Below are 23,529 nucleotides of genomic sequence, written 5' to 3'. Positions count from 1 at the left end.
GCCTTGTGGACGATTTCCTATTGGAGGATGGTTACCTTTTAAAAGCCCAAAAGCTTTGTATCCCTAGTACCTCTCTTAAAGAATTCCTTGTGTGGGAACTGCACGCTGGAGGCCTCGCTGGACATTTTGGGAGAGAGAAGACAATTGAGGCTGTCGAGTACCGTTTCTACTAGCCGAGTCTTAAGAGAGATGTTGGTAGGATGGTTGCTAGGTGTCACACATGTCAGTTAGCCAAGCAACGTAAACAGAACATTGGCCTTTACACTCCGTTACCTGTGCCTAGTTGTCCTTGGCAGGACGTTAGTATGGATTTTATTTTAAGCCTGCCAAAGACACTGCGCATGAATGATGCCATATGCGTAGTCATAGATCAATTTTCCAAAATGGTTCATTTCGTCCTCTGTTCCAAAACATCTGATGCCTCTCACATCGCCAAGCTATATTTTAATGAGGTCGTCCGCTTGCATGGTTTGCCCAAAACCATTATATCAGATCGAGATGTAAAGTTCACGAGCTACTTCTGGAAGACCTTGTGGATGAAGATGGGTACCAAGCTGCAATTTCCATTGCCTTTCACCCACAGACTGATGGTCAGATAAAGGTAGTTAACAGGAGTTTGGGAAATTTGTCGCGTTCTTTAGTTGGGGATAATATTAGAGATTGGGACACTATCCTACCCACTGCTGAGTTTGCGTACAATAATTCTGTCAACCGAACCACGGGTCTAAGTCCTTCTGAGAATGTATATGGGTTTAAGCCTAGACAGCCTTTAGATCTGATTCCTACGAGTTCTAGGTATAGGATTTCCGAGTCAGCGTCTGCATTTGCATCTCATCTGCATGAACTGCATAAGGAAATTGCACAAAATATTGAAAAGAGCAACAAAGATTTAAGTTATATGCTGATTTAAAACGACGATTTAAAACTTTTAAGGTGGGTGACTCCGTGATGGTGCAGATCCATCCGGAACGGTTCCCACAAGGAACCGTTAAGAAGCTACATGCCAAGAGTGTTTGGCCATTCAAAATATTAAAGAAAATCAATAACAATGCATATGCAGTAGACCTCCCAGAGGATTTCAACATCAACCCGACTTTTAACATTGAGGATCTAGTTGCTTACGAAGGCCCTGATTTCAATCCACCCAACCACTCTTGCAACATCCTGATATAACCCCACCATTGGAAAACCCTAATTTGCCTCCCCTTCCTACCATTCCCAAATTACCTATGGCTGATAAAGTGGACACAATTTTAAGTGATGACATTATCTCTACAAAGGAAGGTGGAAGAAGAAGGCACTTGATCAGGTGGAGAGGAAAACCTGAATCGGAGGACACGTGGATAGATCGCAAGGAGCTACAGCGGATAGACCCAGATGCTTTGGAGCTTTACAAGAGAGACTCTTACTCGACGGAGTCGAGTTTTCTCCCACCCTGTGAGAATGATGGGGACATCAGTTGGAAAGTCTACCGTTGACGTGGTCGTAGATCAACGGCCACGATTTATCCTATGTACTTTTGATTTTATTATTGTTTCCTTAGTGATGTATTTTTATTTCAGCATTTTCTCTTTTTACCCTTGCTTGAGGGATTGAGTCATGTAGCCCCTTGAGGGTATTTGGGTCCTTTTATTTTATGTAATTGTAAGAGGCTATTTAAAGCCTTCATCTTGTTCTTTTGAGATTAATGAATGATAATCAAAGAAATTTCCTGCAATTGTATTCTTGAGGCTTAGGTGAGAGCTTGAGAATGAATTTGAGAATTTGGTGGAGCCTAGGAGAGGCCACCCGTCGTACCCAACAGACACCACCAGTGGCTCTTGATTTTTTCCTCCTTTCTTCTTCCCTTCTCCTCCACTTCCACCGCTGGCCATCCCCACCACCCCATAACCCCTCCTACCAAAGCTCACCTCAACCTAACCACCAACCCGATCCCTTTTCTCCATTAGCTCTTCCACCCGCTTCACCTAAGCCATGCCCACCGCCGGCCACCTTGTTTGTCTCCATGGATGAGGAGTCAATGCCACCTTAATGCTTACCTAAAGAGTTCAAATAATTTGGGAAATTATTTTCATCATTTGAAATTCAAATTTTGAATTTCAAATAGTTTCCTAAATTAGAAAGCTATTTTAGAAAAGTATTGAATCTCCTTCGTGATATAATTCAAATTTAATTTTGGTGAAATTTTTCTTCTCATAAATTAAAGAGACCAAATAGGAAGGAGATTTAAATTTCTCCACAAAACCCCTCCCCCTCTCTCCATGCCGCCGGCCCCTTACATGGGCCCCACTCCATGAATGCTCCATTAAAGCTCTTAATTGCATATAATTTGAAACCCAAATTCAAATTATTTTCCCTCCAATTCCACTCAAAATCTGAAAATAATTTCAGATTTGGAGATTGGAATATTTCTCCTTTCTCTCAACCCAATTCTATCCCAAACCCTAACCCTTTTCCCCCTACAAGCCGCCGGCCTTCCCTCTCCTCCTCCATCTCTCTCCCTCCTTTCTCTATTGGGCTCTCTCTCTCTTTGCTTATGATGAACAGCCAATCCGGAGCTTGATTTCGGCCTTGCATAAGATGATTAAACTTTCGTGGATCTTCTCAACTTGCCGTCCTTCGACTTGAATCCAAGCATTGATGGGTTCATAGAAAAGTCCGCCAACTACATACTAGTTGTTTTGACCAAGGCTTTGTAGGAGAAACTATCGGAAGGTACGTGGTGAATCAAGACGCTTCTCCGAGAAGGCGATCTTCTTCATTGACTCGTGTACTTTCACATTCTACTTACTTCGTAGAGAGATTGTTCAAGCAAGAGATTGTGTTTAATTATCGCCATCCATTAGTAAGCGTAGGTTTGTTACTTATTTGCATTTGGATCTCATTGTTAGACCAAGGATATGTTAGAAATTACTTCGCATGCAACACTTTGATTTTCTTAAATGTTTTGATGTCGCTTAGTCTCTTGCGTAGCTTAGCCTAAACGAAAGTGACCACTTATTAGTTTTATTTTGTTGTTTTAATCGCGAATAACGAAAATCCAAAATTGCTCTTTAATTATTTTGTGCAAGTTTCCTGTTTTGCATATAGTCCTGCATCAAGATCATGCTCTTGCTTATAAGAGAAATACATTGTTCATTACAAATCTTCTATGGTCTCGCCTGTGGGCAAATTGATTTGTTTAATACAAACCCCTTGTTCTTACCTATAAGCTAGTTGTGTACACTACGAATTCTCTGCTCCTGCTAACAGATAAATTGTATTATTTTATAGGTTTCCTATCTTTACTTGCAGACTGACTGCCTATGAATTAAGAATCTCTTACTGATACCCGTAGGCAATACATGTGTTCTTTGCAAGTCCACTATTGTCATTCACAAGCAAGCTATCATGTTTGTTATAGGTTTCTTGTTATTGCCCCTATAAATTCACAAATTTCATTTAAATTACATCTTTCGTTTGTAACTATAAACAAATGTTCAGTTCTTTGTAAATTCATTCATTTCAGTCTTTATTTTCGTTACATTTTTAACTGAGCAGGTCAAGTCTAAACTTCTAAGTTCAATTATCATTCAAACGAAATTTCGGCAACCTCCTAACTTCCCCTCCCCACAAAGGGATGTTGGGAGGGCACTTGCCCTTTTAATACACCAGGCTGGATAGGATTAGACTACCGAGGGCTTCAAAATATTGATTAGTCCCGGTATAAGTCTTCAAGTTAAGGTACCTGTTAATTTAATTTAAAAACACCTTTTTCATTTCCCTCGAAAATCCGACAGCCTTTCAGCTCCCCCTCTCCAGGAAGGGAGGTTGGAAGGACACTTGCCCCTTCAATCCTCCTGGCCATATAGGATTTGACGGTCGGGCTTCATGACGCTGATTAGTCCCGATACAAGTCTTCAGTGATCCCTATATATATATATATATATATATATATAGTGTGTGTGTGTGTATTACAAACACTCTTGCATACTCATCTACTCATGTCGACCAAAAGCAAGGCGAGAGCAAACAGAATAGAGAACGGAAGAGGGAGATCGGCTCAACTGGGGGTTGTGAGGAGTGAGAGGTGGGATCGGGCGCACAAAAGCGTGCGGATTCAGCTGGCATTCATAACAGAGAGAAAGCAAGGGAGATGGGCTCAGCCGGGGATGCTGCGTGCGGAATCGGAGGCAGAATCGGGGAGGAGATCACGTGCGACAGATGGAGACATGTCGCGAGTTTTAGTTGCGGGAGCGTAGATCAGACTGGAGTTGGCTGGATCGGACGGGATCTGTGTTGGCTGAGGATGGGACCAAACTCATGAGTGGCTGAGGGAGATCGAGCGAGAATCGGAATGAGACGAAATGATCGATCAGGCGTGAGGAACTAGCGACAAGATTGGCTCTCGAGATCGAGTTGGAAATTGGGTCGGACGGCGAGGTTGGCGCTAATGTGCAAAAATAGGAGACAAGCCGGGGGAGTCGGGTTGGTTCGGTTGCGGGGTCGTGCGAGCAGAGGGATCAGGAGCAAGAGAATGGATGATCACCATTTTCGTGTTGTCTTCAGTTTTAAGAAAACAAACAGGTGAGGGAATTACGTGCAAATGTGGGTAGTGGGTGGTTGGAGGTCTACGGTCGACTTAAAGCAACCTAACTGCATCATTTTAAAATACAGAAAAATCCTATACACACACGCACAAGACCTAATAGATATACTGATTAATAAGCTCATAAATTTAGCCTAATTTTTGTGAATTATGAATATCAAAGAATTCAAAAAACATGTTTATATTAAAACCTATAAATCAGTTGCATAAAACTATCATGGTATTGAAATAAATTTTTCAGATGATCTAACACGAGAATATTGGCTAATTAGTTGACAATCAAAACTAAACATTCAAACAAAAAGGCATGGATCACTTTCTCTAATGGGTACGAACTACTTGAAACCACAAGAGAAAAAGATGATGAAATTAACTTGCTATATATGAATTTGATAGTCCCAAAATCATTACCTTTACTACACTTTTCCCACGAAAATCACCTACATAAAGATAATATCGGAAGCAATTCATCAATTAAGATGATCAACAAATCCTAATATCAGTTTCAAATAAATGAAAGGAATATTTATTTGATTCACTCATTCGCTCACCAATTAGCTGTACATTTTGATTGTTAGCCTTAATTGGATTTCAAAGGCTTTCATTTTAAACTTTTAGCCTTAATAATATGACTTCTGAAAGAGATGCGAGATGGTCTATTCACGTCTCTCGTTACAAGAGATCAACGCACAGCAAAACAACATATCTAAATAAATTTGACTTGCAAAAAATACGTAGGAGGAACTATGCCATAATGAAAGACAGAAACAACTTACTTTGGGTTAATCAAGTCAGCAGTTTTCGTTTCAATATATTGCCCAGGATGCCCGGACAACTTATCATTGCTTAAAGGAAGCTCTGTCAAGGTTGCATCTACTGATTTTGGTTTCCAGACAGTTCCGCTCAAATTAAACAACTCACACAACAATTTCCGCACAGATTGTTGAACATGCTCGTCAGATTTCAAGTTATTGTCATGTGATGAAGACAAAGGGCCATAGACATAGCTCAAGAGATATCTCATGATATCGATAGTTTGAGCCCTCTCAAGTTCCAATTCCTGATTGGCTCCCAACAATAAAAGCAGCAGCATTACTACGGGAAAACTTACAAAAAAGGAAAAATATATGAAAACAATTGCCATGAAATTCACTTCATATTTAACATTGCTAAATATAAACTGATAAGGTTTACACGAAGAGAATTTCACCAAATTTACTACTTATGAATAACTAGTTTTTCTGAACCAAATGGCAACTATAAAAAAGCATGGCATCATAGAACGAATCAGACTTTTGATAGCAATAATAAATGTATTGGAAGCTTGGAGCTTATCAGTGGATCCAAGAGCCAAACAAAAAGACTCAATAACAAAATAAAGAATATTGATGAGCCACACATCCTCTAAAAAAGGTCAGTTTTGAAATCACAGTTTCCTAGTTTCCCAAATCCTTTTACCAAGCATATTGTTCAAATAGTAAAGGGAATTAACAAAGAAGGAGATTTTTGAATTTGTAAATTTTGTATATCCTCACCAATCGCACTGTCAAAATTAAACTAAATTCCAAGCAAGCGTAGGTTTGATCTAGCTAACTAAATCTATAGCCCTGAAAGGGAATCCACATCAATGAAACTATAAGTGGTTGTGGCCTTGTGGGCCAACAAATTAAAATTAAAAAAAAATACATGCAGTCAACTGAATTCCATAATCCCTTCAATTAATCCCGTATCATCAATATCCAAAAAAAAAAACTCTAGAGCCATGGCTTGCAAAAGGATGAGGGGCACACAATAAGAGTATCTTTTCCAGATTTACAAAATTCCACGGGGAGATAGAAGCACGGTAGACAAACTGTTGTGTAAGATTCATATCAGGATTGTCTACAAATTGAGTTAAATCATTCTACCAATCCTTGACTTCAAGGGCGGATCCCCATTCATTTCAGGGTGGGCAAATACCCACCCACAAAAAAAATTTTAATGGATCAGGGAGGCAATTAAATTTATAACCCTGAAAGGGAATCCACATCAATGAAACTATAAGTGGTTGTGGCCTTGTGGGCCAACAAATTAAAATTTAAAAAAAACCCCCCCCCCCCTCCCCCTCAAAAATAATTTTTTGCTCAAACATGACCCATCTCGCGGCTGGCTGCCCATCCATCCGAAGCTCCGAGCCACATGCACCCTTTGGTGATTCCCTTCCCGGAGCAAGTTTCACAGGCTTCTATTGTTGAAATCAAACCAGGTGCACAAGAAGATCCCCGTCCTTATCCACGACGGGAAATCCATTAGTCCCTCATCATCATCAAATACATCGAAGAAGTCTTTCTCGACAAAACCAACATCCTCCCCTCAAATCCCTAAGCCCGATTATGGGCCGATTTCATCAACAAGAAGGCAAAAATCCACACATTGGCCGGGTTCTTCTAATACTCCTTGTGATTATACTCTTTCATACAAATTAAATCCATGGTTGGGCAAGTCTATGACTGCGGATCTAATTTGTTGACGTTAAAAGGCAAGGCGTTGGAGGAGGTGAATAAGGAGTTGATATGGATCTTTAAGACGCTCGAGATGGAGCTTGGCCAGAAGTACTTCGGCGATGATGCGTTCGGTCTGGTAGACATCGCGATAACTCTTTAATAAAAATCTTTATGGAAAAGTTATTTCATGCCACTCTACACCTTAAGGAGAAACAATATCGAGATAACTCCACAACTTCAAGAATAAGCTACTTCAAGAATAATTTCAAATTTCTTATGAGAAGTTTCATCTACCTTTATGATGTCTTATACCCAAATACCATGGGCGGGTAAAAAAAAATTATATGGAGGATAAATTTGCATTGAAATTCATTTAAGTTTTAAGTATATAATTTATATCTAAATGAATTTATATGGCTATTTTTTCTATTGATTTACAATTTATGAAAGAGTGATTCTTAAATCCATTAAATATTATGCATACTTTATGATTTAATTATCCTTTTTTTCTTAAGTTAGATAAGATTAAGTTCATTTATTATTCTTTTTCTCTAAGTTAGGGTCTAGCTTCAGCATAACATATATGATTATACTCTAACTTATATTATTACTGAAAACAATATCAAATTAAAAGATAAATGATAAAAATTTCTTCTTATAAATTTGATAGCATTATGTTGATTAAATTTTTTTTTGTTAATTTTATTATTTTTAGCATTTGATGTTTTATTATTATTATTGTTATTGTTATTGTTATTGTTATTGTTATCGTTATCGTTATCGTTATCTAATTAATTAAAATTTTGCCCACCCTTAAAAAAAAAGGTGGATCTTCGCTTGACTTATAGGAGCACACATTTTGCTCGCCTGCAAGAAGCTGTGAGCAAGAGCAACTACTGAAACACACCTTTAGTGGCATGATGGGAGACCCCTTACTTCCAATAAAGAAAAAAAAAATGGGAGACCCCTTACATTTATCATATTATTTTTATTTATAATGATGCTCTCTCGAGAATCATACACACCTTTAGTGGCAAGCTGGGTAGATGTAATGCTTCTAGCTAGTGTTCTATGTACCAACCATAAATGCCTTTAATGGTGTAGTGGAAGGCTAACTTTTGACTGTGATGTCTTAACTAATGACTAATGATTAGTGTGCCACTGTCTGCAACCATATATATGTCAGATCATGTGTGTCAGATCAATGTATAAGTCATGGTTACCACGTCTTTTCTAAAAAAATAAATTTATAAAAATAGGAAAAAAAATAAAAATATATATTAGAATATCCAACACTAAAATGAAAAAAAAAACTAAAAAATTCAAAGGATATAAAAGTTAAAAAAAATGAATAATAGGAAAAAAGTTAAGAAAATTTGAAAAACTGCATAAGTACATCAAGATACTTCAACATAATTAAAATAAATTTTGAGAGCTGCATTTAGTGCCCCAAACTTCCCAAGTTTGTTTTAAGACGCACATATTCCGTTTTTCACCCACAACAAATTATGCAGATGCCCAAATTTTTAAAAATATTAAGATTTGGGTATGTAAATTGAAGAAAACATAGCATCCACTTGGAAATGATCTTTTGTATATCAAAGGAAACGTTCAAACAGTCCATGGTCCAATAGCAACTAAAGATAACAAGATAGACCCAAACCCAGAATTGGTCAAACTGACTATTCTGCCAAAGACTCAGATCCCATTAGCAAGTTACAATTGATCAAGCAATGCAAGTCAAGCTCTTAGGTCACTTTAGACATTTGAGGGTACTAAAGACCATTAGCATTGGTGAAGAAAAATAATTGAGAAACTGAAAATGATAATGATGATTGCAATTAAACTAATGCAGGTGGTTTTTGCCTCAATTCACAAGCCAAAATGTCAATTCCCTACAAGTTCAAGATATGAAGAATATCAGTACAACCAACTCTAACTAGATGAGGCACCTGGATCAACTGAGTACAAATCATGCTCAAATTTATACAATAATTTGATGTCAATCCCCATAGCACCAAATCAAACAACAAATTCAGTAGCAAAAGAGAACCTCAAATGACACATGAAGACTATCTCACCCCATTGATGAGCACGATTATCAAAATATCATAATTAAAAGAGTAAATATATAAGAAAATTACCAACAAACTAAAAGAAAAAAGCTCTAGGGCTCCTCACCCTGATGAGGTGCACGATTATCAAAAGATCATAACCATAGGGTTTACTAGCACCATAATTGCGATTATACACAGACAATTACACTATAACAGCCAAGAGTATTGTCGCTACGAAATCCTAACAATTCAAAAAGCCACAGACCAAGAGGATCATATTAAGCATAAAATCCACTTTCAAAATGATAAATACTCTCAAAGACTCCATGGCCTCAATGATGGGTAAAATTCTTCAAGATAATAAATTTAAATAATCGATAACATAAGCATTTGCCTACCACTCAAATCAATTATGGACCAACCTTCAAATGCAAAATTAACACTCCTAAATAAAACAATGAATATTATAAGGCTCTATTTCCCAGTGATGTGAAGGCAAAAGATCAATCACATCTAAATGAAAAACTACCGTACTCTCCATAATCCTTGTAAGCAAAACAATGCCATGCTTGAAATACAAAGGACTCCAAACCAAAAGAAGAATCTCTAAGGTTTTCAACTTCTCAATAATGGTGCGATCAACAAATATGATAATAGGAGGGATCATCGCAATCGTTGATACTTCACACAGCATATAAACTGCACGTCTCCTCAAAGCACATCAACAACATCTTAATAGGAGTTAGTAATCATACTCCTACTATTTTACACGAGTATACGAACATTGCTCTCTACATAATGTTAGACCGGTCTAGTGGACCGGTCCAGCCGGTCCGCACGGGACCGGCCGAGTCGCGAAACAGGCGACTTCTTTCGCCTGGGCGGAGGCCGCGCGAGCCGTTAGCGTTGCGGGAGCCTACTAGGAAGGTTTTTTGGGGAGATTAAGAGGAGAATTTGAATGTAGGGACTGTTTAGGGATTTCCTTTTGATTGGTATGCATTAAATAGTTTGTTTTCCTAGGGTTTGGGCATCTTGAATTTGGCTGAAATTTGAGATCTCTTAGATTTAGGTATTCTTTGGGCTCTAGCGGCGTCTAGAGATTTGGGAGAGATCGATCCTCCTCTCGAATTGAGGATCAATTGTATCTTTGCTGTTTCATTCATCTACTAGTGGAATACAAGAGTTTTTCTTCGCTTTCTCTCAGATTTCTCGCGAATATCTCCTGTTTTCCTCTGTTTTTGGGTTATTTCCTGCTGTGGACAGCAATAAAACTGCAGCAGTTTACTGATTTTGGCTAGCAACACTTGTGAATACAGGTGTTTCCTATCACATAACATCGTAGCAAATAAGACCATAAAGGAAGTCATTGTAGACAACATTTATAGAGAATGAAAACTAGTCTCAATTGAAAGTGCACTTTCGTGGCCAATAAGAAACCTCAAACTAAAAATGCATAGTCTTCAAAAGAAAGAGAAATATTTAGGTAGTATTTTATCTACTAATTAATCTAACCTTAAAAGTATTCCTTCCATGATCCAATGGCCTAGGATTTCCTTTTAGTGCCCACACCAAGTTAACAAGCATATTATTCATAAATTTTACGAAACACTTGAAGAAATAACAAAATGCATGAAAACTATGCTTGGAAGAAAAATGCTAAAAGATGTTTGCATCCTTTATTAATTGTTTTAATACAAATATGAGATACAACAAATGCAATAATTAATTGAAAAAAGAATAAGACAAAAAAAACAAATAAATCAAACCTTCACTTGATAAAGTTATATTTTCCTTCACAACTAACTTACAATGTGGAAAAAAATTTCTTTGGAGATGGGGACAAATAAACATAAGGATAATTACCTACAGGCTGGTGAAATTATTTTAAGTTTTACATGTATCAAATAGGGATTTGTTTAAAAAGCAATTCATAAACAAATTAATATTTGATGATTTTTTTCAAGGAGGAAAATGAAGGTAAAATGATTTTATATTTAACAAATGGATTTTTTTATGTAAAAATACTTATAAAATTGCCCAACAATATCCTTATCTTCATTAGCATCATAGCCGGAGGAATTATGCATTTTAGTTTCCAAATGGACACTGACATGCTCATGGCATTTGCTTCAAGCCTACATAAATAAAATAAGACCAACATTTGTTCAGGAAGCAATTGGAAACAATAATTGGTGATTTCTTCTTTTTTTTTTAATGGATTTCTTTTGTTTAGAATCACAACTCAAATGAAAACATTAAATGCTTTCAAATACGAGTAAAAAAGAATCCTTATCAAGAGCAAATTTGAACCACCATGTGGTAGGAAGCACCTGAAATTCAAAGGAATTTCTTAGAGAACAAAAAAAAAACATTAATGTCAGGCATTCAAAGGTAGATAGCTTCAAGTCAACCTAGAGTCAATAGTTGAGTGCTACTAACAAAGCGACAATGGCTAACTATTCAAAGACAAGGTGGCCCAAGTTAAATCAATATGGAACCATCCAACTTATGGCGGATAGTTACTTATCCAACGCCTCGGCCACCTAAGTTGACGCCCGCAAGTACTTACCCCATCTTGCCAGATTAATCAATTGAACCAAGTATGATACTCTAGCCAAATTGCTAATGTGATCAGAAAGGTAAGTTTGTCCAAGTATGAGATATTCGAAAGGAGTACAAATAATAGCAACTCAAAAAATGAATCCAGGAAGATCTGCATGACATAATAATCCTGTATAAACTAGTTGACACCATCACAATACAAAGAAAAAAATCAAATATTATTACCTAAGAAAATCCTTCATGCCCACTCTTAAAAGACTCAAAAAGGCCAATAAAGTCAGGGTAAAGCAAGCTGAACCCCAATTTCATCTTCCTATTAACATGACCTGACTGATCAATCTGTGAAAACTCAAAATGCTTGACCCGGTGAGAATGAATAAAGTACACAAAGAATTAGATGAAATGGAGATTGATAAAGGAAAAATATTGCACTGATATAAAGACAACTCAGTCTCCACTACTCGCTAAAGGGCACACATTCAGCATGCAATGTGAGATATCAGCAACATGGAACCACACATCATATGTGATATTAAGGGAAACATGATGCATATAATACAAAGGATCATATCTATACTCCTTATCTACATCAAAAAATGAAAATCATCTTGGGACTACAAACCACGCATGTCAAAAGCAAGCATAAGTCAAGAATCTACTCCAATATATATAAATAAATGGGAGCCCTTCTTTGTGAAGTGTGCTACCCCATGTTTAAAATATATAAATAAAAAATACAGCCCTTAGGGAAAAGTTTGGACCTAAAATAATTAAAGTCCACTTTTTAGGTAAGTATGTAGCAGTTTCTAGATTGTGTGACTCCAACTTCAATAGGAATCCATATTCTTTTATCAGGAACTCCTCTATCTCACCTCTCCTTAAATTATCCGAACACGTTCACTTCATTAAACAAATATATGACTACAATTGGTCACTTTGCCAATTTCATACGACAATATTTTTTTTTTAGATTATTCTCTCGTTCATGATTCGGAGAAATCACAACGTAGAGCTACCAAATTGTATTATAAGATACAAACATATTTCTTACTGTTCAACTTCTCTTCTCTTCTCTTACAAAAAGCCCCAACCTAAGAGTCTAAGTACAAAAATAATCAACTCTATGCGTAACAAGCAAAGTATATCATAAAAGTGCTGCTTACAAAATGGTCTCAGGAAACACTTGCAAAAATAAAACAATTAGTGTAACTTAAGTAAAATAGTCTGTTATTATATTTAAATTATCATATATGCTAACTTATTTATAAGAAAAATCTGCATTGTTTATTATTGTAATCTTTTTTGCTTATTGAGAATATCGTCCTCAATTATATTTTTCTTTATATTGCTATCTTTTCTTGTCTATATATATAGCCTTAGGCACATAAATATGTGGTACTTCACAGTTCTCTCTTCCAATTAACATAAGTATCAGAGCCACAACCCTAAATACATCGCCTAACCACCTCTAAATAATGATGTACAGTGCAACATAAATATATTCATTTGTATTCCTACCCTTAGTTTAATCTAATCTCAATCAATGCTTCTAATCTTTGTCATCAGCCACTATAACACTAAGAGCTCCTTCCCTATTTTTCACAAATATGTACACTTCTATGATATTCATTCTCCAACAATGATTGCAGTGGAGATTATTTTCTCACTACAATGATACTGTCTATCAATACTCTTAAATGATAATGCATTCTGATAATACTCTTTGTCAAGGCTATAGTCATACCTTCATTCAAGGATCGTATCCATATGGCTATAACTGAACCAAAACACTTTATGAATAGTTCTTACTAAGCTAAATTAATACTCATTCAAGTTAGCGAATGAACATATTTGAACACTTTCGAAAAAACTCAAGTTTAAATGAACCAAGCATGAACTAAAATCTAACTCATTTATTTACTCCAACAAACAACTTGTTTGTTGTTCAACAAGTAAAATGTTAAAGGCTTGATATTAGGCTCGATGGTAGCTTGTATAACACTAAATTAATTTTTTTAAACATAACTTGTTTAATTATATTTTAATAGCAACCTATTATGCATTTAGTTATTAGGCTAGAATATTTTTCGTCTCTAATTTTTCACTTCTCACATATTATTTGCACTTTAATCGCTTATAATCTCCAATCTCTAGAGACTTGAGGTCGCAAAACTCGCACCTACATGAGCTCATGGTTAGGGTTGTGTTGAGATCACTAGTTTCTTATTGTACATAATGCTAATGTTGTTGTGAATTTGGTATATAGTTTACATGCCATAATAACATCATAACTAAAATTTTGTGATTGAATGTCTTAAATTTTAGGTATGCAAAAGCCACACCTCGAGATTTCAGTAATTCAAAACCTCTACTTATTATTGAGTTAATTGTCCCTACTAATGTATACCATTAAATGACATGCTAGAATGATTTTTTATCCAAAAAAATAGTATCCACAATGGCATGTTTGGTTATTTAGTTCACTTCGAATGCATGCTTTGACCCTAGAAAATAGTATGCACAATGGCCTTCTTCGTGACTTAGTTCACTTTGAATGGATGTTTTTAAAATTGAATTCAAAAGTAATGATTTGAGAAATACTATATTAAAATAACATTTTCAAAGTGAGATGATTATTCTCCCTTAATAAATTTGAATGCTTCTTATCCATATAAATATTTATGATTGTTTTTTAGCTTTTTGTTTCAAAATAGCTATTATTTTTTTAAGTATAAGTTATGAATTAAGACAACTTATTATTATTTTTTAGTCACTTGATTGTTTGAAATATGTAAACTTATTTAAAGCATGCTTGTTCAATTTTTTTAATAAACAAGCTTTTCAGCACTTGTTTACATAACATGAATTTCAGAAAGATCATTCATGAATTATTTATTATCTTGTTTGGTTGGTGTCAATTAATTGTATATTAATTTTAAATTTACTGAATTGTTTATTCATTTAGAAATTTGAATTTTTTTATTAATATGATAGTCACATGAGACTTTATTTAATAAATATTCATTTATAAGCTAGCTTAAGTATTTGTTTGATTAATTTAGGCAAGTTAAGCTCACTCATAGACAATTATAAACAACCAAAGTGCAAACATATATGTGAAACCATAGATCAAACTCAAGTCAAACTTGAACAACATATAGTATGACAGAGCCAAGTAAGATACATGGTGAACTCATCTCGGCTTGGCTCAATTAGAACCTTACTTATTCATGCCTTCTCTTACATAGATCTCATTTTTTTTCTTTTTTCATCTGATCACATTACTTACTCTTTGACAAATAACTTGTGTTCCTCTTAACAATTTCATCTATGATTACTACTATTTTCAAAATACTTATTCATAGTAGCATTATGCACTATTTTTTATAATAATATTTACTCATTACTTAGGATATTCTCCTTTTTTTAATTCTCTTACCTCTATACCTAGGCACATATATGTTTGTACTTGGAAGATGATTCAAATTTAATTTTTAACAATTATCTTTCCGCTCTACCCATAACCATTAGTATTCAATATAGGTTTTTGCAAGTACCAAAAGTTTCAGGCAATAATAGGGGAAGTCATTATAAACAAAAGAAGATACAAGGGAATAGTCCCAAATGAGGGATGAAATTACCAATCCAAGTTCCATGCCAGAGTTCACAAAATTAAGGCTTATGTTCCTCCAATCTCACCATTAAATTAAGAAAAAAAAAAGACCAAACACATAATAAAAATAAAAAATTATTTATGAAATAACAATCACAATAAAGGAGTTTGAGTACTGACTATTGATGTACTAAATTCTTATCAAAATTTTCATTCATCTATTTATTAATTTAGCCTTTTGCATCCATGGATTAAAAGATGAAGGAAGTCAAAACTTGGCATACTTCATAAATAAGAAGAGCGTCAGTCAACATTCATTGAAATATAGATAAAACCGTTCAATCATGCAGTTTGAAGAACAGGAACATGGAGCAAAATCTCGACAGCATCAGTTTAGCTTGAAGTAACAACTGCAGTAAAGACTTTTCAAAGCATAGTGTTTTTTTTCAAGAAATAGATGGAATCTGATTGCTCCTTCCATAAGGAGTGAAACAAAGTAGCAAGCTCAAAAGTCACTTTTTTCATTTTTATAAGAAAAGGAAAGCATTTAAATATGTTAAAAACACTAATGTCAGATGGCAAGAGTTTTTTGTTAACTAGCCTAGATATCCATATGTACTAACTATTCTAATCAAGGATTCAACATGCCTTGTTTGATGGAGAAAATGCATATTAAAACATTAAATATCCCTACATAAGTATATACTTACATTGCTTCCCTCGCCGCTTAAGAAAAATTTCATCCTTCTGGCTGAATTCTCACCGTTCTTGAATAAGAACGGTGACCCATTCAACACGATAGTTTCCATATTCTTCTTGGCAAGAAGCCTGCTAAAGGAAGGCAACAAGCAAATTATACAAAGAGAATAATACATGGTGCACCACTTTAAATTGATAAATAAAAAATAATAGTTAGTTTTTGCACACACAATGGCAATACTAGGGAGTTCAAACAAGTCAAGTCGAGTATTTGCCAACTCGAGCTAAGCTTGTTTAGTTCTTGTTGAGCTCCAACTCAAGCTCGACTCGTTAAAAAAACTATAGGCTCGAGCTCATTCAATAGGCTCGAGCTCATTCGAAAAGCTCAAGCTTGACTCGATTATTGAGCTCGATTTCTTAATTTTCAATTAAAATTTTCATTGTTTTGATTTTCTTTTTATTTTTAATATAGAATTCATATGAAAATATTAAAATATATCATATAATATTAATTTGAATTATATTTTAAGTTAATTGAGCGGCTCAACGAATTTTTGAGCGGAGCCAAACTAAGCTCGAGCTCGTTTGATATACGAACTCGATTATAGGCTTGAGCTCGAATTCGCAGCTCGATAAGTTCGACTCCTGAACTCGTTAACAAGTAGAGCTTGAGTCGGCCCATGAGCCAGCTCAGCTCACTTACACTAGGTAGGAATGTCAAAATGGGCTTTTGGGTCGAGTTCAAGTCCAACCTGAAATTGACACTTGCCCAAAAGAGTTGACCCTAATCCGACCCGGTTTTGCAAATGGTTCAGAAATTATGACCCAGACTCGACCAGCCAACCAAGATCTAGTTGACCCGAGCTGTGCGGGAGAGAAGGAAAGCTTGCAGGCGAGCAGCGAGGCTTGCGGGCGAGAGCACACGGGCACGTAATGTCAAACAAGGATGCTGCAACACATGCGGGTGTGGTACAAGGCTAGCAGCATGTGCGGGTGCGGGGCGCGGGACTGGGGCCAACTGGAATGTCAGAAGGGGAGGCATCCGAGTCGATCCCGGTCAATTTTGGATTTTCGAGTCAACCGGAACCCGGTTTAAAAAATGGGTCAGTATATTAAACCCGAATCCAACCCACTTCTCAAACATTTTGACCCGAACTAGGAATTTTTCGGGTTGGATCCGGTTTGGGTTTTGAGTCGGGTCAAATATTGACACCCCTAACATTAGGCACAACTAAAGGTGTCAAAATAGGTTTTCATATAATGCTTGGGTCCAACCCGAAGCCCGACCCGAAATTGACCCACATTTAATTGATCCAACCTAAACCCAACCCGATTGAACAAATAGGTCAGAAATTCAGACACAGACTCGACCCGTCGGGTTATCGGGTTGACTTGAACAGACCCCCTAACTCGCGTGTGCAAGCAATAGGCGAGTGTCAAGGGCAATGCGGGCGAGACTATGCGACTTTGACCTTGGGCGGGACCATGCGATGAGAGCCCGGGCAAGCAGCCGAGTGGGCAAGGGGGCGAGCAGCCCGACTACGCAAGCATCGGTGCGAGGCTGCAAGCTTAAGCACGAGCATGGATTATGGTGCGGATTGCAAGCGTGAAGCGGTGTAGGACGCGGGCATGATGCAATTGCAAGATACAAAGGGCAACGTAGGCAAGTGGCAAGCGTGACACTGTGCGGGGACACTGGTCAAATTCGGGTCATTTTCGGCCTTTCGGGTTAGTGGATTGACTCAAACACGACCCAATTTTTCAAACGGGTTAGGCATTAGGACCTGAACCCGACTAGTTTGTTTAACAGGTCAAGTTGGTCAAGTTGAGGCCGAATTTTTTGGGACGGGTTTTTCATGGCGTGCCATTAATTGACACCCCTAGGCAAAACCATTAACATCGGGTAGCTCTAGCCCTCCCTAAATATGGATTAAGGTTTTTTGCAAATATATACATTATAAACCTTAGTTAATAAAACAAGTAATAGCTATATATAATATGGTATATTCTCCTCCCTTCAATTTCAAATAAATCACTTTGCCCTCTTCCCTTCATGAGCATTTTATCATCAATCAGAAGCAAAAACATTTTCCCAATGCATGGCTTTCATTGTATGAGAAGATAATCACAACATTTTAAGTATAGAAACTTTAAAATGGCGCATGATTAAGCACATGGGTTGTTGATATGAATAAGTGCGCACATGATGTTTTTTAACTAGTAAAATGCATATATAAATTAGACTTTTGAGTGAACTTTTATATGGTTTTCAATTATCTTTTTTTTTTTCAAATGATTGATAAATAATAATTATCTTTTTTTTTTATTGTGAAGATGAATGAAATTTGATTGACATATATTTTCGTGCTGTGTCTGTGTTATCTTCAACTTGGAGAACATAAAAGGCAGTAGACATAAAAAAAATGAAACGGAAAGTTTCCGCTTCTAACAGTCAACCGTCGGTTACTCATTGAAATCAGGCATATACATCACCTTAAAATATCTGGCCGATCCCTTGCAAACCCTAGACAAGCCTCAGCAGCTTTCAAAAACTTCTCCGGTAAATTCTCCTCCACAGAGAACGAGTCATCGTCATCACCAGAAGCCATGCACCGATCTGAGTAACCTTTCTCTACCAATAGATCCGCAAGCTTTGACCACTCCGGCCATGGATGCGAATTCTTCGAGTCAGAGAACAAGGTCGCTGCCTCGCCGCATCCTTCGTTGATAACTGCTTCCGAGTGGAACTGATTTATTGCTCCGCTCCAAAATCCGAGCTTTGGGCGATTAAAGACAGAATGAATGCGGCCATGAAAGACTGACGCGTAAGAAAATGCGGCGAAAGTAGGGTTGTCGAAAGTAGGGCGAGAGTAGCGAGCAAGGCGAAAGACGAAGGAAGGGCGGAGGGGAAAGGAGGTAGAGAGTAGAGCAATAAGCTTAGATCCGACGGGCATCGGAAGGTAGAAAGGCGGACGCCGGCTTTTTGCCGAGAAGGATGGCTAAACCCTAGGAGGTTCGAGGGTTTAGAAGAAGGGTTTATCAGAAAGAAATTGTAAACGAGATTTGAGAAGGATAGAACGAAGGTTACCTTGCGAGTTTTGAGAAAGAATGGTAGAACTATTGGTTTACCTAGCAAGTCACATGTTGATTGGTTCAGACCTGACACGAATATCACCCATTAGCTGGCTTCAATCGAGCTGCAAATGAATCAAGTGAGACTCCACCCTTATGGGCTGTTTGATTGCCTGAAAAAGAAAAACAATGTAAAATAAATATTTTGAAATTATTCGAATGTGTGTAAAAGTAATATCAAGTGTAAAAAAATTGTGCCCGAATAGCTGTTAATGGCCCATGCACTGTGGTTGGCGTTGGAGGGTGGAGGTGGTGGCGGCGGCGGCCAGTGGTTGTGGCGGTGGTGGAACAGCCACTGGTGAGCGACGGGCGGCCAACGGTGGCAGTGATGGGCAACGGTTATGGCAGTGGTAGCTGGTGAAGGGTGGTGACAGGCGGCAATAGCTAGTGATGGGCGGTGGTTGGGCGGTTGTGGGCGGTGTCGAGCAGTGGTGGGCAGTCAGGGCAACTAGTATCATGGCGACTGGCGATGGAAAGTGGTTCTGGTGGGTGGTGATCAGTCGTGGGTGGTCCAAGGTGGCAGTGAAAGTGATAATTTTTGAAGTTGGTAGTTGATGGTGACGATGGTTGTCGGTGACAATAGTTAGTGGTGCTCATTGGTGGCAACGACTGCAAAATACAAGAGCACCTTCCCCCCCCCCCCCCCAGAGCCCCCCCCCCCCCCCCCTGCGGGTTGTGAAGAATGATGGCTTATTTATAGGTTTTCGAGAGTGGCATGCTTCATAAATATGAAAAAAAAAAACTTTGACGAATTAGGAATGCTCTATCAGATTGTCTGTATTGATTCATTTGATCATAGAGTTTTCATGCATCACGCATTTAAGTACATTAATGATGTTATAATGAGATGATCTTGGGCTCATTGGATTTGACTCGTCGATCCGCTCGTTTCGACTATAAATATATCATATATGGAAACCATTTGGTTACTAAATTAATGCTTGTAAACTTCCACATATGCTTCAGCTGCTTTAATTGAACCCATTTGGACTTGGATTTGATCGATTTTGGTGTCATCGGGTTTGTCTTGTCGAAATATTCTATTTGACTATAAACTTGCTAAGATTAGTGCTTGGATGGTTGTAAATTGAATTTTGAAGGTTTCTAATTCAAACATGTCTCAATATTCGTGCCCCATCAAGATGATTTTTAATGATGTATAATTAGTTAATATTTTTATGAATAATAAAATTAAAAATTTATTTTATTCATCTAACTAGTCATTTAATACATTAATTAAAACATCAATTAAAATTTAAGTTGGAATTTTAACGATTTCATCTAGTAGTTCACTATTTCTTTAACATTTCTATTCTCTAAAAGTGATTAAAAATAAACTATTAGGTCTCTAATTATTTAAACAACAACAGCATAAAAATTCTCATGCCCTAACATAATGATATTAATAATTTAATATAGGGAATGAAAAAAAAAAAAAAAATAATATAGGCAATGTAGATACTATGGGATGTACACTAGGAGCTTGCGCGGCATGGGTCCCCACCCCACTAGCCTAACATTTAAATATATATTTAATTATGCATTAAATCTAAACCTAATCTATTTTGCTTCCCCTCCATGCTTAAATTATTTATGCTTATTATGCCGACGCCTTGGTAATTACTTAGCATTGTTCGTAACTTTAGGTATAGTCTCTCTCTCTCATCGGGCAAATTATTGGATCAGGTGATCGGAGGCGGAAAATAAGTTCGGACATTCAATAAAAATTTGCCGCGTCACCTGCGCTTTTGACTGTGCTTTTGACTTTCGCTTTTGTTGCGCTTTACCCGCGCTTTACATGCGTTTTACTTGTGCTTTAATTGCGCTTTACTTGCGCTTTATCTGCGCTTTACCTGCGCTTAATTCAAAATAATATTTTATTAATATCCGGACCTATCCCTGCGTCCGATAACTGGATGCAATAATTTGCCCTCCAACTGACCATCGATTTCAGCTACTTCTCTCCTCTCTCTCCCCCTCTTTCTATCTCCCTTTCTCTCTCGTCCCATCTGTCTCTTTTATCTTTCCATGTCTCACTCCCCTCTTTTATGATTAAGTTTACATTATTTTTGAAATATCAAAATAATTTTCATATGAAGTTTATGAATGTGACAAATAAATTGGAGCCACATGTGTTGCTGAGACTATTGCAATCTTCAGTACAAGTTAATAAATTCATATTATGATGGCCAATTTATTATTTATTAATATATTAAATATAAATAAACTTCATGTTTCAATAAGATTATTACGTGTTAGAAAATTTGAGTTGATAGAGTGTATATTTTACGCCTCTGCGTTGTATAAAGATTCAACACGTACAAATGAAAATAACAAGACAAAAGAGTTTTTAACGTGAAAAGCCCGAAAAGCCCCCAGTGTACATCCCCTAGTATCTACATTGGATTTGTTTTGTTGAGCCACTCGATTCGACTATAAGCATATCATATTTGAAGATTATTTGATTACTTAATTAATGTTTTGAAGCTTCCAAATATGCTTCAATCATTTGATTTGATCTCAATTGGACTCGGATTGGACAAATTTTGGTGTCATTGAGTTTTTCTTGCTAAGACGTTCAATTTGACTATAAGTTTTCTGAAATCAGAATTTGGATGGTCTGAAATTTAATTTTGAAAATTTTCTATTCAAATATGCCTCAAAGATTAGTGTTTGATGGAGATAATTTTTTATGACATATCAAAGATCAAATCAAATTTATTAACCAGACGACGGCCCTTCTCCCTTGGCTCGGACGAGATCCTCTCTTCGCCTCTCCGTTTGGCGCTTTGCTGTCGCCGGTGCGGCTCCGCCCTAGCGCCTTTTCGGTTCGTGGATTCCGGCCGCCCGCCGTCTCTCCGCCTATTTGACTCATTTTTGGGTATTTTCTCACCCTTCTCTTTGGTTTCTTGAGTTATTTGTGCTCATGGCCGGTAAAAGATTAGTTGATCCGGGTTTTTTGGATGGTAACACCTCTTCTAGATCTTTCCGTAAGGCTTTATCTGGCATTTCTTCCTCTTTTCCTGACCTGAAAATCTGTACTTTTCGTGGTTTGCCCTCTTTGTGGATTTCAGAGGCCGAAATTTTTGCACTTGCTAAGCCTTTTGATTTCGCTTTGGTTGGGAAATTTCCTAACCATCGTCCATCCCTCGAAGCTATTCGCAAATTTTTTTTCAACCTTAAGCTCATCGGTGATTTTTCTGTAACTGTTCTTAATCCAAAGAATGTTTTAATCAAGCTTGTGAACGATTTGGATTATTGTCGTGTCTTTGCTCACCGCTCCTATTTTATCAATAATTGTTACATGAGGTTGATTAAGTGGTCGCCTTCGTTTGATGTTAATGTTGAGTCGCCTATTATTCCGATTTGGGTGTCTTTTCCAAATCTGAGACCTCATCTTTTTTCGCCTAGGATTCTTCATGGCCTTGGGTCTATTTTTGGCCGCCCCCTTAAAATTGATCATGCCACCTCCTCTGGTTCTAGACCTTCGGTTGCTCGTGTGCTGGTGGAATTAGATGTTTCCAAACATTTTCCCGATAAAGTGTGGGTTGGTCCAGATAACTTGGGTTTTATCCAGGCTGTGGTTATGGAGGATTTACCGCCGTATTGCTCTCACTGTAAATCTTTGGGACATTCAAATTTGGAATGTCATTTCTTGCACCCACATTTGGTTGCTCGTCCTAATGTGGGTGTTGAGCCTGTCATTAATGGTAACAATTTACCCTTAAGTAGTAAGCATGTTCAGACCGTTTCTAGTGAACCTTTGCTTACTGGTGGGGAGGGCCTTTCGGTTGTGCCTTCAACTGATGAATTGTGTGATCCTGCTGAGCAAGTTACTAATGGGATTGATGGGTCTTTGACTGTTGCCTTGTCGTTAGCTCATTACTGTGACAATAATGTGGATAAAGTTGCGGCTTGTGAAGCTCTTAAGGATGGTTTTAATGAGAACGTTGTTGAGGCTTGTGTGGTGAATGCTATGTCCGGTGTTCAAGTTGGTAATCTTATGGGTGCTGCTACTGTTTTATCCCCTGGCGGGAAGCCAGATTTGAATGCCCCTGTTCTATCTAGGGAGGATAATGTTGTGCTAGATGCTGGTGTGTGTTCAGATGTTGCTGATACTGTTTTGTCACCTAATGCTACTCCTTTTATTCCCTCGTGTGTGGTGGACGATTTTGGTCATACGGTTGTGATTGAGGCTTTGCCGGCTGTTGATCTGGTGCCGATTGGTTCTGAGATTTTGGTTTCTACTCCTGCTATTGTTGCGCCTGTCTCTGCTGCGTGTGGTAGGGGGCCTGGTGGGTTGGTTGATGGTGATTCGCCTGTTTTAGGTGTTGTGGGTGATTCTGTTCAGCTTCAGAATAGTGCTATGAATGTGGATACAAATGTGTGTGGACA

The 23,529-nt window shown here is 37.3% G+C and overlaps 1 protein-coding gene across 1 annotated transcript in view; it reads right to left on the bottom strand.

Annotated features, from left to right (window-relative positions):
- Positions 1-19,110, bottom strand: part of LOC110115967 (zinc finger protein VAR3, chloroplastic) — a 31,769-nt gene extending 12,659 nt beyond the window's left edge. Inside the window, exons 1-3 of the mRNA XM_028694906.1 lie at positions 18,496-19,110; positions 16,014-16,131; positions 5,365-5,648 (exon numbers count right to left, since the gene is read on the bottom strand). Coding sequence (XP_028550739.1) covers positions 5,365-5,648; positions 16,014-16,131; positions 18,496-18,956 — 863 coding nt within the window. The 5' untranslated portion in view covers positions 18,957-19,110. The remainder of the gene's footprint in view (positions 1-5,364; positions 5,649-16,013; positions 16,132-18,495) is intronic.
- Between the last annotated feature and the right edge of the window lie 4,419 nt (positions 19,111-23,529).

Source organism: Dendrobium catenatum, unplaced genomic scaffold, assembly GCF_001605985.2.
Source record: "Dendrobium catenatum unplaced genomic scaffold, ASM160598v2 fragScaff_scaffold_594, whole genome shotgun sequence".
Lineage (NCBI taxonomy): Eukaryota > Viridiplantae > Streptophyta > Magnoliopsida > Asparagales > Orchidaceae > Dendrobium > Dendrobium catenatum.
This window is presented reverse-complemented; position numbering and strand designations above follow the sequence as displayed.